The following is a 21,013-nucleotide window of genomic DNA, read 5'->3' on the forward strand; positions in this document are numbered from 1 at the left end:
ACCCACCAAATGATTCCAGATAAAGTTTTAAACTCAAGGTCAGACCCAAATGAAATTAAAAGTTAGGACTTCACAAAACCAATTGAAAATCTGATTCCAAAGTTTCAAACACACACCAAATGATTCCGGATAAAGTTTAAACTAAAAAACCCAACAGAAACAAAAGCATTGGTGTGAATTAACAGTATCTAATTGAAGAAACTAAAACAAAGTATATACCTCAAAATATCAAGCAATTAAGTTCTTCCTCCGATGACCCAAAACTCTGAAAATTCCACACAAAAAAAAAAGGTAAATCCATTAGCAATTCATAGCTTTCAAAATCAGCAAAAACTTGGGCAACAATAAAGATGCGTTGAGAACCATCACTCTTTCTCCTTATGTATTTGAAAAGATATTTTATAAGCAATTTATGTAGTCATTCTAGAGGTCGCACTTGGTGCGATGGCAAGTGCCTTCGCCCATAAGCGGTAGGTCTCGGGTTCGAGACTTGGGAGCAGCCTCTCCATAAAATGGGGGTAAGGCTAGCCGACATTCACCTCTCCCAGACCCTGCGTAAAGCGGGAGCCTTGTGCACTGGGTACGACCTTTTTTTTTTTTTTTTTATGTAGTCATTCTGATCATGTTGCATATAAATTCCTTTTCTACAGAGTTCAAAAAAAATAGGGCAGTTTATGGCATCTGTTGAATAACATGGTTGAAAGATTTAAAATTGATAAATTCAATTTTTATGTGTAAAACTATAACATATAGCTAAAGCTATTGGGTCTATATATCCATATCAATCATGTCGTAATTGAAGGTTTATCGATGTAAATAGATGATTTCAGTTCTTCTCAAAAAAAAATAGATGATTTCAGTCATGTGAAGTATATGCTGAAGTTTGGTCTAAGTTAGATAAAAATTGACTAAAATCTTAATAAGAGACTCTTTTAGCTTTTAACCAAAAAATGAGCACCACAATACTACACTTATAAGTTTTATCATGCACAAAATACATAGCACTGATTGCTACTTTTAGAGCAAGAACAATACTTTCCAAGAAAACAACAAAACACTCAAAACCCAGAAACAGAAAAACACTTAGGACTCCAACTCCTCAAAAACATGAGAAAGAGAGAGAGTGTGTGCGAGGAGAGAGAATAAAAAACCATATTAATTTCCACACAAACTCAAAATTGCTTATAAAATTACAAATCAAAACAAATGAAAGCAAATCCAAATTGCCCTAAATTAAATCTGATTAGTTAAACGTTTGTTGCCCTACAAATGTCGTTACACCCGACAAAACTTGCTTTGAAGTTGATATTTTGGTCAATCCAGGGAAAAAGGAGTTATTGGTTTTGGAGCGGTTGTCATGGAGAATACCATCTCCCTGTTGAATGATCTAAAAAAGGACTTACAGCTTCTGCTGGCCATAATAAGGCCCTTCTCTCCAGATTTTCTCAATAACTTTCCTTTTCGTAGCTGGTAAGATTGCAACTCCAAGAATTGCTCTGAAGAGATATACAAAAAAATCGAACTAAAACTAAGCTATTGGAAGAAATTTAGAAAACACAAACATCACTACAACTCAGATTTAAAGTCAACAGAAACCAAATGGTAGAAGTTGAAAAAATACATGGTCATGAATCGAGAACTTCATCAAGCTAACAGCAATAAAATCTCATATAATCTGTCAAAAACCAAAAAAGAGAGAGAGGTAATTTCAAGACCTTGTAATGCCGAGGCCTCGTACAATTGTAGTAATAATATATGGTTGATGCACCTGTTGCTCAATCAAATCCTTTGTCTGGCTAAAAAAAATAAAAATCTATAAATACATTCATGTCCAATTTATGAGAAATCATGGGAAAGCAAATGCACTGATAACGGAATCATGAATATGAAGAACTTGCCAAAAAGAAAAAGAAAACTTCTTATAGTGTGCCAAGAACATCCTCCTACTCCTAGCAAATTTTTTATGGCATTATCCACTTCTCAATTCATAATTCAACCACTAACTCAAAGTCTATAGTGTATGAAAAAGTGATATCTTAGTTGATCACGATGATAATTAAGCAGATTAAATGACAACCCATAAAGCATACAAATTCAGAAAAGAAAAGGTTCAAAACTGCCATAAGAAAACATAAAATATATAAACGGGAAATCAAAAGAAGAGAAGCGAAAAAGGAAGAAAAAACCAAACAAAATTATTAGGTTTGGGATATACCTTTATCTGAAACGCCACAATCATCAAAGTCAAACATAAACAATCCAAAAAGTTGTGGAAAATAACAATAAATGCTCAACGAAAAACGAAAGAAACGTAGAATAAGTTTACCTGTCCTCCCCCTAATAATACAATTCACCACTTATATTCTCGTCATCCTCTTCAGCCTGAAAAATTTAGTAGAAATATTCAATGAAGGCGCTTAATGGAGACAGTAATATTAGCAATGGAGGAATTGAATTGATAACTAAAACTGCAAGACCAATTGACTACGATAGGTTCAAAACAGAAACTCATCTGTTAGATGTCTCATCTTTAGGCAGTGCCTTGTTCTTTTTTTTTTTTGTTCTTTTTTTTTTTTTGTTTTTGGTTGCACGTCTTGTGACGTTCATGTAAATGAACAAAATTGATACTTTTGACACAACCAACAATGCAGAGGTAAAAAGTTAAAAACAGAAGGAATGTCTTTTGTTATGTAATGGATTTTGCAAGTCAGAAATTCTGTTCGAGAATTTGCAACCCAGAAAGTCCGCCAGCAATTATTAACAATCACGGATAAGCACCGAATGAAGGCCAATCTAATAAGCCAAAATATGTAGGGCACTAAAGAAATTATTGCCCAGTAACAAATGATAGATAAGCACATGTGAAACTAAAGAAATTTTTCCTTACTATCAACTCCAAAAAAATAACCTATACAATTAAAAAAATGTTGATACATGCCTGAAATTGGTATTTGAACCACCAACTACCTCCATGAATATGTTTGTTTGCTTAATGGTTTGCGTTGAAGTTGTGAAAGGAAATGCAATTTCTTAAAAGAAGGAGAATGCAGAGACAAATACAGAATGGTTCACGTGGCCACCCTCAAAACAATAATGTCGTATACATTAAGCCTGCCAATTACTAAAAACAAAACATTTTGCCATGAGGAGAAGTAAGAACATACCGAAACTTGTTTGCAAATAGATGAGAAAAATTATACCTCAAACAGATGGGAAATTTATTAGGAAAGATAGATCAGCCCACATGTGTGTAATCTATATACAAAAAACCACTCTCTTCATTAGCCAAATCGTTTCATAAATCCAACAACACATAATTATATCTTGAACAATGCCAATTAATGATTTCCCATTTACTTAAGCCGGACAACAAAGCCAATGAACTGATGAAAGAGCGAAAAAGAGAAACAAAAAACCTCAATTAAGCAATTAAATGGAGTATTACTTGATAGAGCTGGAAATTACCCAATTCCTCAGAGAGAGGATCAAGAGTGACTGATGAGAGTGCAGAGAAACGAATTATTGAGAAATTCAAGTTCTGAGCTCAAAGTTGCGGCCTCCACTTTCCAACTGGGGAAGAAATAACAGAGAAAACACAGAGAGAGCCAATCCACCAAAAATATTAATCAAATGGGTTTCTTCTAATTCAAAATTTGGACCACCCAATTTCCGATGAAGCAATAACCATTCAAAATTCCAACAGATTGAAGCCCTCACAGACTACAAATTATCAATACCCAGCAATAAAAAATTTGAAAACAGTAATAATGAAGGAAAAAGAAATTAAAGCTGCGAGCCATTCTCTAAATCTCAGGCACCAATCCAAATCACCAGTAATTTGCAGATAATGATAAGAATCTAGCAGTATTTCCATTGTTTAAAAACCCAAATTCAAGAAATCATGAAAAATGGAAACTTTACTTGGAAATTGAAGCTTTACCTGCAGATCAGCAGCAGCAAACGGAATCCAACGGCATGTACCTCAAAAGTGAGAGAGAGAGCTGAGAGATGAGTGAGAGAATCGATAAACAAAACCCCCCAAAATCACAAAAGGAAAATTGAACAGAAAACAAATTTGCAAATCCAAAATCACAAAAACGAAATTGAAACACCCACACTGAGAAAGCTGCAATACTCACCAGGAAGCTAGCTTTTCTGGGTAAAAAAATTGTTCGAATCGAATTGAAGAACCGAGGAAAATTCTACTGGTTCAGTGGTTTTTCCAGCAAGAAAGCACCTTGTTTGTAATTCGTGAGAGGTTGGACGGCGAGAGAGAAAAACGTAAAGGAAAGGAAAAGCGGAGAAGAAGTCACGATTATCGACGCGTGGGTTGCATTCCACTGTGCCAAGTTCGAAAATGAACGGGGAATGGGGAGCTTGGCTGAGGGAGACAGAATTCGAGAAGCAACGTTCTGATTTTTTTTTTTTTATGAGAGAGGGAAAGAGGAATGAAGAGAATCGACAAGAGGAGGAACCATTTTAAGCGATGATGGACGCGTGGGAATTGAGGGCAAATTTGCCATTTTGCTCTGAACCCAAAAGTCAAGACTTGGCTTGGTTTATATAATTAATCAATAATATTCCATAACAAGAGCTAGGTCCATATATTATACAATGTTCTAATATAATAGATGTTGTAGTTAGGCGAGGCTTATTGCCTATGCGGATTTAAGTAAATTTACTCTATATTATATAAAGAAATGTTTTTTTATACTTAAAATGACACATAATTGTATTAGGATATATAAATTGCAAAATAAAATGATATATATATATATATATATACCAAATGTGAAACGACAACTATAAACAATTATTCAAGGTGGACGGTAAATAATTCAGCCATTTACAAGATTCAAAACGTGGGATCACGATCTACTGGATGATTGTATTAACTATTAGGCGGTGCTCTAATATAATACATCCAAATGGGGGTGGACCACATAATACACCCAATGGATTGTTTTAAGCTACTCCACTGCTAAAACTATTGCAAAATGCGCATTAGGATTTATACTTCTATTAGCTACGCCTTTCCTTACTAGGCAAATGAACCATATAGTACACCAAGATGGATGTTATACACGTTGGAGTTTGAGCAGAATTCTTTTTGTTATCTTGTCTCACATTGCTAGAATTGAAAAGTTCATAATATAATAACATTCGCGTATGAACTTGAGAAACAACATACTACTGGTTGGCCTGGAAGGTGTAGTGAAGGAGAGGAAAGAAAGTAACAAACACGAAAGGATAAGGACTATCCAATAGATTATAAACAATGACTTCTTGAGGGTGATTACAGCTATTCAACCATCAATAATGCATTATTTTAGTTTGGAATTTGGAAGCATTTGAGAAGTAACATGACAACAACCACATAATAAACAAAGGTGATTAGAAAAAAGACCCAAATGTGAAAGAATAATTAAAAACAATTATTCAAGATTAGTGATAAATGATTCAACCATTTACAAGATATGAACTTAGAACAACAATCTATTAGATCGTTGTATTAATTATTAAGTGGTGCTTTAATATAATAGATCCAAATGGGAACGGACCACATAATACACCCAAATGGATCATTTTTAGGCTCCGCTGCTAAAAACTAATGCAACATGGGCATTAGGAGTAGACTTTTCCTTACTAGTCAAATGAACCATACAATACACCCAAATGGATGCCATCATGCCATATATAAACAATGTTTTGAAAGGACAAGGTAGCTAACGCTGTCTTTTTATATATGTAAGCAACAACCCTAAATGAATCTTATTGGAGCTAATTAACTACTGTATTTATTAGACAGTTGGATTCCTTAGCAAGGGGTTAACTATTTTTGTTTAGATTAGTAGTCAGGTGGTAATTAATTAGTCAAATGAACCATATAATACACCCAAATGGATGTGCATATATAAACAATGTTTTCAAAGGATGAAATGACTTTCTTGCCGGTATGGGGGAAGAGGAAAGAAACTTCAAATTTTGGTGCGGAAGGTGGTTGAGAGCGAATGGCGTGATTGTCAACTTCAAATTTTTTTCAAGGAATAAAGAAAGAAGAGAGGTTGAGCATCAATTCCCTTTCCCTCCAAACCAGAGAATAGATGTTTTACAACATAAAAAAAAAAAAAAAAAAAAAAAAAAACCAGAGATTAGATTCACGATCACGACGTGCGGCAAAAATTGAAGGTGGAGACGAACATATTAAATAAATATGTATTAGTTCAATTTAAAATTAATTGCGCACTTTAATATTTGTGTGAAAGTGTTTTTCAAATGACTAAAAGTGTTTTTGGTTAAAATGTTTTTCAAAATCAATCCTTAATAAAATCAAGTAGATCCTAAAAAAGCATTTGGTGTACTTTTTACAAAAAAAAACACATATCTTGAGTACTTGAAGTTCTTTTGGAATCAAAAATCAACTTAACAAAAGTGTGTTTAGTCTTTTTTATTTTTGAACAAGCGATATTATGACACGCCCCGACCCTGATATTCGAATATCAGGATAGACACGTGCTGGCCGACACCCAAGGTGACGAAAGCCATTAATTGATTATAAGAGTAATGATTAGAAGAAAATATTCATGAATAACATCAGAATTTAAGAGTAATCAACAACATAGAACAGGAAGTGTCTAGAAATGAACCAGACACAATCTAAAACCAGATTTACTAAAAGGAAAGAGCATTACAAGATATCACACAAGTGGGTGATAGAGTGCTACTGGTAGGGGAATGCCTCGTACGTCAAGTCGTAGTCCTCGTTTCTATGACCTGAATGGGAGCGCAAAACAAATGTGAGTGGACCAAGTTCATATATACAATAATATTAAAACAGTTATCAAGATACTAACCCCCACAGTTTATATAAATGAAAACTACTAGCATAATAAGTGATGGATTTAATAAAAAAATCCTAGCATGCCAAATATCTCAAAAGTCATATCGCGGAAACGCATCGCGGAAATCAAAACAGTAAACGTATCATAAAACGTCTCGTAAACGCGGTGTGCTGCTAGAAAGATCACTGAATAAATAATAAATCCCGGCCCCATGCCTGCACCTCAGTCTATGTGCCCGTAGCCAGAGATAACTCCCTCCCGGCCCAATGCCTGTCTCCGTGTCCCTCAGCCTTTTGCTAGGGATTATTTATCCCGGCCTAAATGCCAACACCAGATCCTCGCCCCAGACGGCATAGTGTCTACTAGGTACGCACAAATAGTTACGCCTCTCATAAATAACCACTTCATAGCATAAAGTCATCCATCGTCTATACTATAAAGAGGGGTTTCGAAAACATGTTCTAGCATCCTATCGTCATCAATCAGATAGTCTACCAGTTCATGGTTTTTATAGAAAATACGATATATTAAAATATAGCTCAAAATAGGCTAACAATTATTTCCTCACCAAAACACGAGACGAAATCAATAAATTCAATAAACAGACTTAACATAAATCGAATTATAAATTCGTAGGCATGCTAATCATTTATGCAATTAAATCATAAAATCATGTAATTTTAGAAGGAGTCCACTCACAAATATTCCTTAGCAGAAGAATCACGCGAATCGGGATTACGAATTTCCTTAATAGCGACTTTACCTAAGCACAAAAATATAATTAATAAATAAAAGGATTTTCTAAAATATTGGGTTTGAATTAAATTAAATAAGGGAAGTTGGGTTGGATGGGTTAGGGTTAAAAGGATTTTAGGAACCTAGGGTTTTGGGCTAAAAGGGTACTAGGGTGAAGGAAAGGGGTTTGGGCTTAAGCCCAAACATATACTCAACAAACACACACACACACACACACGCACGGCATGCATGTGCATGCCTAACACACACACACACACACGCCTAAGTACCCACACACACACACGGGCACAAGGCCCTAAGGCCTCCTAACAGAAAACAGGGCTTTAAGCCCTTGATTTAAAACCGGCCCAAGGCCATTCAAAACTAGGGCCCGAGCCCTTTGGGTTTTAAAAACTAAATAACTAAAAATAAAAACTGAATGGGTTAGGGTACTGGGCTTAAGACAAAACGGGCCTAAGGCCCGAGGGGAGGAAATGGGAGAGGCCGGATGGCCTGGCTTGCCGAGAGAGAAGGCCAGAGCTGCTACAGCTCCGGTCACCTAAAAACTAGAGCTTCAAGCTCCGATCTAGGTACGAACACAAAGAACAAAGAGAGAGGAAGAGATTGCTACCTTCCAAACACCGTGACTCGGTCGGAGGTGACCGAAAAAATCCTCGGAGTGCACGGGTTCGCCGGAAAAATGGGTGTGCTCACCCCAAAACGTTTCCAAGGTAAAACCCCTACTGAAACAGTAAGAAAACTCGTCGGAGCTTTGCTCCGAGCCGTCTATCTCGCCGGGCAGGGGTCCCTGGTTCGTGGAGAGTCTCTCCTGGGGATGCTAAGGTCCTCGTGAGTCCAAGGGGAAAGATAGATGCGAGAGGTTGAGGGAGAGAGATACACGGGAGAGTTGAGAGAGCTTCGGGAGAGAGGGACGAAGAAGAAGAAGGTCACGGGGGTGGGGGTCAGAAAAGAGAAAAAAGGAGGTTGATGATCGACACATGGCAATGGGGTGGGAATATCAAATTTTCCAATTATTTTGGGGGTGGTTGTAACAATCTACCCCCCTTGCAAAAATTTCATCCTTGAAATTACAAATTACACGAAAAGAAAGGGATACTGGTTCTGCATTGATTCCTCTGTCTCCCAAGTAGCTTCTTCGATTGCATGGTTCCTCCACAGTACCTTTACCAAATGAATAACCTTGTTCCACAACACCTTATCCTGCCTGTCAATGATAGCCACTGGTTCCTCCACAGTACCAAGACCCACATACAGTGCATCCGATGGTGTTGAAATCCTTTTCCCATTAAGTCCAAGATAAGCACCAAGAAAGACATGACAGTGTTAAAACAAAAACAGAACTAAGAATTGGTGCATGAACCAAACAGAGAAATGGTACAGGCCATTCTCTTTATATTCTTATAATCTAAACAGTTTCTCCTTATCAATGCTGGGAAAACAGCTTGTTTCAGTCATAGGAAAGAAATTGCGCCTGAGTATAGAAAAGACATACCTACAGATCCTCCTCCTGGACTCTTTGCCTCTATATGTGAAAACCCAACATCTGGGAACAAACAAATTACATTCTCTGGCATTAGCAAGAACAGTCCTCTGAAATGTATCCATACAAAGTTAAGACACAAAAAATTCAAAAAGGCAATGTAATTCACAACATTGACAATCTCTGTCTGACAAGGCAACAATACCTCTGTAATGATCCGGTAGCGACCGTGACCTGATAGGCCAACACCAAAGCCCATTGTTATGCCATCCATGAAGCTTATATAGGGCTTCTTGTACTCAGAGATTTTGCATATTAGAGAATACTCGGCAGTGAATACCTGAAAACGTGCAGCAAAAATATCATACCGGTAGCCTCTCAATCTTAAGAAATGGTAGCTTAGAAAAGATATGAATTCTGTCCAACCAATACAAATCATATTACCCAAGTTCAAGCAAAATCAAGACTAAACAAACGATCAGATGTTGTAGGTTGCCCGAGAATGTCAAACATGAAATTACAAAAGAAAAAAATAATAATCGTATGTATTGAACATTAATAAATACATGCTGAAAGCACAATCTTAGCCGCAAATTTATGACATTTATACGAGATTGAATAGCCAAAGCAATTAAAGAAGTAGCAGAACTCATATAACTGATTTTCACTTTGAACTTTTAGGCTTATCAACAAATACATCATTACGATTCTAATGCATGAATTTTGTTAAAAGGGGCTTGCTTGCTTGTATTAAGACTTAATCATCAATGATTTTGCAAGGGTCAATCGTATTGCCACTTGTAAATCTATTCACTATGAAAATTACCAAAATTACATCTTATATGGTAGTGAAGGAAGTCATCTTATATTATCTGGATTTTAGAAAACTGTGTAAGGTTATAAGTCTGTTATTATATATAATTAAAATGACACAATTAGACCGCAATCATATTCGGTGGTTGGTTTTAGCCGTGATCTGCTTCTATCTCTATCGCGTAAACAATGAAGTGAAACAATAAACAACATGACATGAAACAGCACGAACAACAAAGACCAACAATCTATCGCGTAAGCACCTAAACATGAAACAACTTTAGTTAAAAGCAAGCATAATGCAGAAACCTTCGGCACAAGAGGTGTGTTTTTGTCCTTTTGAATTTCGGCAACAACCCCTTTAATGTCCTTTCCTGCATTTACAATGATTGGTCACTCACAAAACCTTACCTAAGAGACCCAAAAACAAAAATAACCGCTGAAAGAGCTAAACATACATATCTAGAAAAACTTATTTAACTACATGCTAAAATGGAAGTGTAATATTGCCAAGAAAGATAAGAAGCTATTCAAATACGGATTCTGGGCTTACCGCCACAAAAGGCACGAGCCGAGCGGCTGTGAGCAAGAATAGACATCACATTGGGTCAGATTCCCATTCATCCAGATAGCTCTTGTATTTCACATCCATGTCTGCATTTTCCAACAATTCCCACTTAAACAGAAACACAAATTAATTCGATAAAAAGCTAACTTCTTCGAAATTTGAATCCAACGTTTCGTCTTATAATAAATGCAATAACATAGATTTGTAATCAATACGATGCCATAAAGTTCAACAACAACAACAACAACAAAGCCTTTTCCCACTAAGTGGGGTCGGCTATATGAATCCTAGAACGCCATTGCGCTCGGTTTTGTGTCATGTCCTCCGTTAGATCCAAGTACTCTAAGTCTTTTCTTAGAGTCTCTTCCAAAGTTTTCCTAGGTCTTCCTCTACCCCTTCGGCCCTGAACCTCTGTCCCGTAGTCACATCTTCGAACCGGAGCGTCAGTCGGCCTTCTTTGCACATGTCCAAATCACCGGAGCCGATTTTCTCTCATCTTTCCTACAATTTCGGCTACTCCTACTTTACCTCGGATATCCTCATTCCCAATCTTATCCTTTCTCGTGTGCCCACACATCCCACGAAGCATCCTCATCTCCGCTACACCCATTTTGTGTACGTGTTGATGCTTCACCGCCCAACATTCTGTGCCATAAAACATTGCTGGCCTTATTGCCGTCCTATAAAATTTTCTCTTGAGCTTCAGTGGCCTACGACGGTCACACAACATGCCAGATGCACTCTTACACTTCACCCATCCAGCTCGTATTCTATGGTTGAGATCTCCATCTAATTCTCCGTTCTCTTGCAAGATAGATCCTAGGTAGCGAAAACGGTCGCTTTTTGTGATCTTCGCTAGATTGCTCCGGTCATTAGTGTGGATAAGTATATAAATGGATAGAGATAGGAAAGCAAACACAAGATGTACGTGGTTCACCCAGATTGGCTACGTCCACGGAATAGAAGAGTTCTCATTAATTGTGAAGGGTTTACACAAGTACATAGGTTCAAGCTCTCCTTTAGTGAGTACAAGTGAATGATTTAGTACAAAATACATTAGGAAATATTGTGGGAGAATGATCTCGTAATCACGAAACTTCTAAGTATCGGAGTGTGGTGTCGTCTTGACTTGCCTTATCTGTCTCATAGGTAGATGTGGCATCTTCTCTGGAAGTACTCTTCCTCCATCCAGGGGTGGTATCTTTAACTGGTGGAGATGCACAAGGTAATGTATCAATTTCACTTCAAGCTTACTTGTAGTTTCAGGCTTGGTCAAGCGCGATACAAACCATGTAGTAGGAGTCCCCCAAGTCGCCGAGCTAGGGGGTCTGCTGAAAGAGGTGACAGACAAGGTAAGCAATCAGAGCTCCGACTGATTGTTCACCTTCTCCCCATCTTGCAGCAGCATGAAGGATAAAGAGAAGAAAAATGAGAAGAGATGATATGAGATACTTTTTCTTTTGAAGAAGTAACTTTCCACAGGCTTATTCTTGAACTGAGCTGGAGGGTTTTCTGGTTTCCTCCAGAGTATAAGGCCGACTGAAGAATTTGAGGGTCAAAACAAGTCCATCAAATCTAGAGTACGTTCCACCCTGCTGATATGGGATACTTTTGCTTTTGACAGAGTAATGGATGTATCGGCACGTGTGCTGTTACGCTTGTCTCCACATGCTTCCTTGTATCCTTCGCACTTGCCCTATCTGTTTCTCAAGCAGATGCGGAATCTTCCCTGGAAACATAACATGTTGAAGATGAGTACTCGAGAGCAATGCCAGGTAAGTAATCAAGTAAGGTGTTACAGGCAGTCAGTTCCTGGCTGGAAGCTTGATTCCAAGTGCTGACTGATTGCTCTCTTTCTCCTTGTCTTGCAGGTAAAAACAAGGCCAAAGGAAAAGACAGGGAAAAAGCATGATATGGGATACTCTTGCTTTTAACCCTGATGATATGAGATATTCTTGCTCTAGTATAGCTTGTTTGCAGAGGTATTATCGGGGGGAAAGAAAGCTGAATATTTCGAAAGGCTTCGTTGGGAGTGCCCTCTCAGATATGATGAAGGGTTGAGCATTTTTGCAGGTCTGCCTGTCCGTTGGGGATGGAGGTCGACATATATAGGAGTCTCCCTAACAACAAGTAGTAATGCTATTCCTTTACCCTGCTTGGTCATAGCACGGTAGTGGGAGCTGCCAGTTTCACATGTTTTAACTCTGTCAGAGCACTTTGAAAAAGTGGTCTGTGGTATCTGGCTCTCGAGATTCAGAAAACGATGCCTCTTCGATTTTTGAGAAAGCAATCATGCTGGGGGTCTGGCTCTCGAGATTCGGAGAGCAGTGTCTCTTCGATTTTTGAGGAAGTAATCATGTTGGGAGTCTGGCTCTTGAGATTCGGAGGGCGGTGCCTCTTCGATTTTGGAGCAAGCAATCCTGTTGGGAGTGTTGTCTCGAATGTGAGTAAAGGTTGGTCATGTTTGCTAGTCTACCTTGCCACGAAGCACAGAGGTTGACACACAGGGACTTTCCAATTATCCAGCAATGGTACTGTTCCTTTACCCTCTCTTCGCTTTTGAGAAAGTAGTCATGTTGGGAGTTTGGCTCTCGAGATTCGGAGGACGGTGCCTCTTCGATTTTGGAGCAAGCAATCTTATTGGGAGTGTTTTCTCGAATGTGAGTAAAGGTTGGGCATGTTTGCTAGTCTACCTTGCCACGAAGCACAGAGATTGACACACAGGGACTTTCCAATTATCCAGCAGTGGTACTGTTCCTTTACCCTTACGGGTAATAATATGATAGCTAGACCTTCAAAATTTATGTGTCTAAACTTTGTTAGTGCTGTTTCTTTGCTATTCTTTTACCTTTCTTGGTCAGAGCGATGTAGCGGGAGCTGCAAGCTTCACGTGCTCAACTTTGGCAGAGAACTTTGGCAAAGTTATCTGTGGTACCCATGAGCTATTGTTGCGTGTGACAGGTGTTGACAAGGCTAGAAAAGTAGGTGCCTCTTCGATTTCTGAGATCGGCCCTCGTGGTCTCTGAGCAGCCCAGCTTTTGTGCACAGAGGTTGACACACAGGGACTTTCCAATTATCCAGCAGTGGTACTGTTCCTTTACCATTGTGGGTAATAATATGGTAGCTATACCTTCAAAATTTATGGGTCTAAACTTTGTTAGTGCTGTTTCTTTGCTATTCTTTTACCCTTCTTGGTCAGAGCGATGTAGTGGGAGCTGCAAGCTTCACGTGCTCAACTTTGGCAGAGAACTTTGGCAAAGTTATCTGTGGTACCCGTGAGCTATTGTTGCGTGTGGGAAGTGGGTGATTGAACAGTAAGATTCATGTGTTTTCCACTTCCCCAGAAGTCTTCGACAGAATGCCCATAATTTCCGCAAAGCTGAGTGTGCGTGTGACAGGTGCTGACAAGGCTGGAAAAGTAGGTGCCTCTTCGATTTCTGAGATCGGCCCTCGTGGTCTCTGGGGAGCCCAGCTTTTGAGAAAGCGAGTGCCTCTTCGATTTCTGAGATCGGCCTTCGTGGTCTTTGAGCAGCCCAACTTTTGAGAAAGCAAACGCCTCTTCGATTTCTGAGATCAACCCTCGTGATCTCTAAGCAGCCCAACTTTTGAGAAAGCAAACGCCTCTTCGATTTTTGAGCAGGCGCCTCTTCGATTTCTGAAGCTCCGTCGAGTGCAGATTTTTATAGGGGCTGGCATTAAGTTCCAAAGCACACTTGAATCTCCACCAGTAGAAGCTTCATTCTTGCACTTCTAAGATCTTGATTTGTCCGACCTCTTCTCTCTTCAACACCTTTGAAAATGTCTGGCCCCTCCGACCGTCGTTTTGACTTGAACCTTGTTGAAGAGGCAGCCCCGCCTTCTCCAGACAACATATGGCGCCCATCCTTCGTCTCCCCTACTGGTCCTCTTACCGTTGGGGATTCCATGATGAAGAATGATATGACCGCTGCGGTGGTGGCCAGGAACCTTCTCACTCCCAAAGATAACAGACTACTTTCCAAACGGTCTGATGAGTTAGTTGTTAAGGATTCGCTGGCTCTCAGTGTTCAGTGTGCAGGTTCTGTGTCTAATATGGCCCAACGCCTATTTGCTCGAACCCGCCAAGTTGAATCATTGGCGGCTGAAGTGATGAGTCTCAAACAGGAGATTAGGGGGCTCAAGCATGAGAATAAACAGTTGCACCGGCTCGCACATGACTATGCTACAAACATGAAGAGGAAGCTTGACCAGATGAAGGAAACTGATGGTCAGGTTTTACTTGATCATCAGAGATTTGTGGGTTTGTTCCAAAGGCATTTATTGCCTTCGTCTTCTGGGGCTGTACCGCATAATGAAGCTCCAAATGATCAACCTCTGATGCCTCCTCCTTCTAGGGTTCTGTCCAGTACTGAGGCTCCAAATGATCCCCCTCCGGTGCCTTCTCTTTCTGGGGCTCTACCGACTGCTGAGACTTCTCCTAAGCAACCTTTGTGAAGGCTCCCTCTTGTGTGTTTATTTTGACTCATGCATATGTACATATTTGTAGCTTATCGGGGATATCAATAAATAAGCTTTCCTTCATTTCAACGTATTGTGTTAAATACACCAAAGCCTTCTTCGCTAAGTTCTTTGAATTTTCTTTTGTTGAAGCTTGTATGTTGAAGCTTTCTGAGTGAAGCATGTAGGTTGGGGTAGTGTTCCCTTAATTTCCCGAGTGAGGAAAACTTCTCGGTTGGAGACTTGGAAAATCCAAGTCACTGAGTGGGATCGGCTATATGAATCTTAGAACGCCATTGTGCTCGATCCTGTGTCATGTCCTTCGTTAGATCCAAGTACTCTAAGTCTTTTCTTAGAGTCTCTTCCAAAGTTTTCCTAGGTCTTCCTCTACCCCTTCGGCCCTGAACCTCTGTCCCATAGTCGCATCTTCTAATCGGAGCGTCAGTAGGCCATCTTTGCACATGGCCAAACCACCGTAACCGATTTTCTCTCATCTTTCCTTCAATTTCGGCTACTCCTACTTTACCCCGGATATCCTCATTCCTAATCTTATCCTTTCTCGTGTGCCCACACATCCAACGAAGCATCCTCATCTCCGCTACACCCATTTTGTGTACGTGTTGATGTTTCACCGCCCAACATTCTGTGCCATACAGCATCGCCGGCCTTATTGCCGTCCTATAAAATTTTCCCTTGAGCTTCAGTGGCATACGGCGGTCACACAACACGCCGGATGCACTCTTCCACTTCATCCATCCAGCTTGTATTCTATGGTTGAGATCTCCATCTAATTCTCCGTTCTTTTGCAAGATAGATCCTAGGTAACGAAAACGGTCGCTCTTTGGTATTTCTTGATCTCCGATCCTCACCCCTAACTCGTTTTGGCCTCCATTTGCACTGAACTTGCACTCCATATATTCTGTCTTTGATCGGCTTAGGCGAAGACCTTTAGATTCCAACACTTCTCTCTAAAGGTTAAGCTTTGCATTTACCCCTTCCTGAGTTTCATCTATCAACACTATATCGTCTGCGAAAAGCATACACCAAGGAATATCATCTTGAATATGTCGTGTTAACTCATCCATTACCAACGCAAAAAGGTAAGGACTTAAGGATGAGCCTTGATGTAATCCTACAGTTATGGGAAAGCTTTCGGTTTGTCCTTCATGAGTTCTTACGGCAGTCTTTGCTCCTTCATACATATCCTTTATAGCTTGGATATATGCTACTCGTACTCCTTTCTTCTCTAAAATCCTCCAAAGAATGTCTCTTGGGACCCTATCATACGCTTTTTCCAAATCTATAAAGACCATGTGTAAATCCTTTTTCCCATCTCTATATCTTTCCATCAATCTTCGTAAGAGATAGATTGCCTCCATGGTTGAGCGCCCCTGGCATGAACCCGAATTGGTTGTCCGAAACCCGTGTCTCTTGCCTCAATCTATGCTTAATGACTCTCTCCCAGAGCTTCATTGTATGACTCATTAGCTTAATACCCCTATAGTTCATGCAATTTTGTACGTCGCCCTTATTCTTGTAGATAGGCACCAAAGTGCTCGTTCGCCACTCATTTGGCATCTTCTTCGTTTTCAAAATCCTATTGAAAAGGTCAGTGAGCCATGTTATACCTGTCTCTCCCAAAAGTTTCCACACTTCGATTGGTATATTGTCTGGGCCTATTGCTTTTTTATGCTTCATCTTCTTCAAAGCTACAACCACTTCTTCCTTCCGGATTCGACGATAAAAAGAGTAGTTTCTACACTCTTCTGAGTTACTCAACTCCCCTAAAGAAGCACTCATTTCATGTCCTTCATTGAAAAGATTATGAAAATAACCTCTCCATCTGTCTTTAACCGCGTTCTCTGTAGCAAGAACCTTTCCATCCTCATCCTTGATGCACCTCACTTGGTTTAGGTCCCTTGTCTTCTTTTCCCTTGCTCTAGATAGTTTATAGATATCCAACTCTCCTTCTTTGGTATCTAGTCGTTTATACATATCGTCGTAAGCCGCTAACTTAGCTTCTCTGACAGCTTTCTTCGCCTCTTGCTTCGCTTTTCTATACCTTTCACCATTTTCATCGGTCCTCTCCTTGTATAAGGCTTTACAACATTCCTTCTTAGCCTTCACCTTTGTTTGTACCTCCTCATTCCACCACCAAGATTCCTTTTGGTGTGGGGCAAAGCCCTTGAACTCTCCTAATACCTCTTTTGCTACTTTTCGGATACAACTAGCCATGGAATCCCACATTTGGCTAGCTTCCCCCTCTCTATCCCACACACATTGGGTGATTACCTTCTCTTTGAAAATGACTTGTTTTTCTTCTTTTAGATTCCACCATCTAGTCCTTGGGCACTTCCAAGTCTTGTTCTTTTGTCTTACTCTTTTGATATGTACATCCATCACCAACAAGCGATGTTGATTAGCCACGCTCTCTCCTGGTATAACTTTGCAATCCTTACAAGTTATACGATCCCCTTTCCTCATTAAAAGAAAATCTATTTGTGTTTTTGACGACCCACTCTTGTAGGTGATCACATGTTCTTCTCTCTTCTTAAAGAAGGTGTTGGCTAAGAAGAGATCATATGTCATTGCAAAATCCAAGATAGCTTCCCCATCCTCGTTTCTCTCCCCAAAACCATGGCCACCATGAAAACCTCCATAGTTGCCTGTCTCCCTGCCCACGTGTCCATTTAAATCTCCTCCTATAAATAACTTCTCCGTCTGAGCAATTCCTTGCACCAAGTCTCCAAGATCTTCCCAAAATTTCTCCTTCGAACTCGTATCCAACCCTACTTGAGGTGCGTACGCACTAATCACATTGATAAGTTCTTGTCCTATTACAATCTTGATTGCCATGATTCTATCTCCTACCCTCTTGACATCTACAACATCTTGTACCAAGGTCTTGTCCACGATGATGCCAACACCATTTCTCGTTCTATTTGTGCCCGAATACCAAAGTTTAAACCCTGAGTTTTCTAGATCCTTTGCCTTACTACCAACCCACTTAGTTTCTTGTAGGCACATAATATTTATCCTTCTCCTCACCATAACTTCCACTACTTCCATAGATTTTCCCGTTAAGGTTCCTATATTCCACGTTCCTAAACGCATTTTGCTCTCTTGAACTCTACCCTTCTGTCCTAGCTTCTTCACCCTCCCCCGTCTAATAGGATCAAAGTACTTCTTTTGTGTGTCCCGGGTAAAGTTGATAGGAGCATATGCTTCCAAACAACTTTGAGTGGAGTCGTTCGAAAAGAAGTTTCTATGGCCCCCTTGCTCATTTAACACTGCATCCGGGTGCCGATGGAGATACAGCGACCCTTGCTCACTTATCACTGTGCTCGGGCCACACAGCGCGCCACTTACGGGTGACGCCCTAGCTTTAGCGCGATTTTGTTCTGGATTCATTTTCATAAGGATTCGACGTGATCATGGAGTGCCGGCTGTCGACTACCTGACGCCCTCCCCCTCCTCCTTTATCCGGGCTTGGGACCGGCCATGTAAGACATGGGCGGAGTTACGATGCCATAAAGTTCAAGCTCAAAAATTCAAATCATCTCCAAATCAAAAGCATTTACAGATATACACATATATGCATATGGGTGTGAGTGTGTTTATCTACATACCTAGGTTCATGGCGTTGAGAGCTCGGGGGGTGACCTAGGGTGATGACGGCGACGACATTTGGGTGGACGCTGCCCTTGACGAACGCGTCGGCGGAGGCCATGATCCCGAAGGTGCGGAGAAGGCGAGGGGATTTGGAGGGTTTGTAAAGAGAGAGCTTCGAATTTGGACTGAGGAAGAAGAAAGCGGACGACGATTTGCTCAGAAGTTGGGTGGCTCCTCCCAATAAGCTTCCCATTACTTCCGGTTGAGAGTGACAGTGTCAGTGTCGAGAGAGAAAGATATTTTTGGTGCTTCTGGACCGGACCACCCTTGATGTTTCGGTTAAATTACCGGGAAAAAGAACTGCCGCGGTGACTATGGCGGGAAAGTTGAAATTTGAAAGAAGTCAGAAGTATGGACTTGCCTTCATTTATCGAACTGAGAAATCGAAAACTGAAAGAGGCGTTTGACGAACTGATTGTGATCTGACTCAAACATGTGATGGTGACGATGCATCACCACCTTGATTGTGCCTCATTGTGATCAAAAGCCCACCATCAGGATCAAAATTGTGCATATTTTCCTTCATAATTTGTCCCATACTAGATTAACCCATGTTCCCTTAATTGTATAATATGTCTCTGGCATTTCAAAAGTTATATCAACTTTATCTTGCAAATTGAGCTTATCTTTCGATATTTGTCCCTGCCAATGAAAACATTTTTCAGATACAACATCGGGCATTTTTATAGCCCAATCTTCCTTGCCTATGCAGGTCTGCACTCAGTACGCTTTTCTTTTTTTGGTCAAAGCAACTCAGTAACCCTGTTATTATTTATATCAATACTAGCACGAGGATGACTATATTTACATCCGATATTAGGGTTTGACTTATCAGGATTTGAGCAGTAAAAGCATAACAGAGTCAGCCCTTCAAATTTACAACCATTACTGAGGGGATATCAAAACTGACTTTATTACCATCGTTGACAAACTCAAACCAATAAAGGACATGATTCCCATTGAGAAAAATGTCACCATATCCGCAAGAAGTCCATCCCTATATATACAGTGCGAGTGTTATATATATGCCCTTTAACAAGAGGATTCCCATTTTTTAAAAAAAAACAAAAAAAAGGGAACATCATCTTAACTGTTAAATTTGGGTTTAATGAAATTCTGTAATTGAGATTGTGTGGCTTGTGATTTAATGTCAACTACAGAATTTCATTAAACCCAAATCTAACGGTCAAGAGGGTGTCCCTATTTTTTTTGAAAAATGGGGATCCTCTTGTTAAAGGCCTATATATATATAGGCCCTTATACAAAGGGATCCTTATTTATTTTTTTAATTGGGGATCCCTCTTGTTAAAAAAATGGGGATTAGGTGTGTGGCTCACTTCACATCGAACCGTCTATTTTGTTAGTCTTAATTCATAGATCATCCTTGCAAAAATTCAATTCAATCCAAAACCATTTGCCTATTTAATTATCAAGATCAAAGTTCATTGTTTCACATACATGTACAAAGGGTCTAAAGGTGATTGCAGTGAGTTAACCGCAAACTTTCAAGTTTTGAAAGACCACTGAGGCTGGGTAGGGTATGAAAATAAGTCACTAAGAGATCTAAGGGTGCGTTTGTTGCACCGAACTATCTCGGATTGGACTAGCTGCATGGACTAAACTGGACTGGTTTAGACTAAACTAAGCTGGACTATCTTATTGAAGAAGCAGAATAATGAAAATTATTATTATTTTTTTTTTTTGGGAAACTAATGAAAATTCTAGTTAACATTAGCCGATTGTGAATAGGGGGAAACTGGAATGTGAGGATGGGGTGGTGGAATGGCACAACCACAGTGCAAGGTGGTCTTAAAATCTACACTACAAATGACGAGAATGAGATCACATTGATGTGGGACGTTGTAACCCTTCGATCATCTCAAGAATAATAGTGATCGATAGTTTTGCATTAATCAAAGAATTTACATGGTATCAACAAAATCAGGGGTGGAACCTAGTCTGGTCTGAACCCTTGAGCAAATGCGAGTTTTATGGTTGGTGTGGAGCATTCAACATATGTGACCCCTTAGGAACTTACAGCTTGAGCGAGTACGAGTGCAAATGCCTCCCAGGGTTTCAACCCTTGTTGGAAGTTGAGTGGAACATGAAGAATGCATCAAGTGGCTGTGTGAGGAAGCACGAGGCATGCAGAAATGGCGAAGGTTTCATCTAAGTTGCCAACGTGAGAACTCCTAACACATCATGGGCACTGGTGGATACGAATTCAAGTTGGAAACAATGTGAGGATGAGTACTTGAGAAACTACTCTTGCTTGGCATACACAAAATTGCGAGTTGGCTTAATTTACAAAATCCTGCTTCTTAGAAGATCCCCATAATTTACAAAATCCTAGTTAACATTAGCCAAAATATTTCACAATACAAGCCAAGTTAGAAGTCATAACCT

The 21,013-nt window shown here is 39.8% G+C and overlaps 2 protein-coding genes, 1 long non-coding RNA gene and 1 pseudogene across 4 annotated transcripts in view; 3 read left to right on the plus strand and 1 right to left on the minus strand.

Moving 5' to 3' along the window:
* Positions 1-1,505: 1,505 nt before the first annotated feature.
* LOC126595583 (uncharacterized) lies at positions 1,506-1,916 on the plus strand. Its single transcript, XR_007613612.1, has 2 exons — positions 1,506-1,624; positions 1,697-1,916. It is a non-coding gene; the product is annotated as an uncharacterized LOC126595583 (long non-coding RNA).
* Positions 1,917-8,657: 6,741 nt separating this feature from the next.
* Positions 8,658-19,098, minus strand: LOC126595285 (uncharacterized; annotated as a pseudogene).
* LOC126595294 (uncharacterized) overlaps positions 12,752-21,013 on the plus strand; it is an 87,525-nt gene continuing 79,263 nt past the window's right edge. Inside the window, exons 1-2 of one of the 2 annotated variants that reach the window (XM_050261646.1) lie at positions 12,752-12,912; positions 13,130-13,420. The gene's annotated coding sequence lies outside the window, so the exon portion shown is untranslated. Of the gene's footprint in view, positions 12,913-13,049; positions 13,421-21,013 lie in introns of those variants that run through there. The other variant, XM_050261640.1, reaches the window with a different exon arrangement.
* On the plus strand, positions 12,896-15,025 carry LOC126595325 (uncharacterized). The gene is made up of 2 exons (XM_050261658.1): positions 12,896-12,954; positions 13,510-15,025. Exon 2 carries the CDS (start codon positions 14,258-14,260, stop codon positions 14,930-14,932), a length of 675 nt encoding a protein of 224 aa, XP_050117615.1. The 5' UTR covers positions 12,896-12,954; positions 13,510-14,257; the 3' UTR covers positions 14,933-15,025.

The sequence above is a fragment of the Malus sylvestris genome, chromosome 2 (genome assembly GCF_916048215.2).
Source record: "Malus sylvestris chromosome 2, drMalSylv7.2, whole genome shotgun sequence".
NCBI classification, from domain to species: Eukaryota; Viridiplantae; Streptophyta; class Magnoliopsida; order Rosales; family Rosaceae; genus Malus; species Malus sylvestris.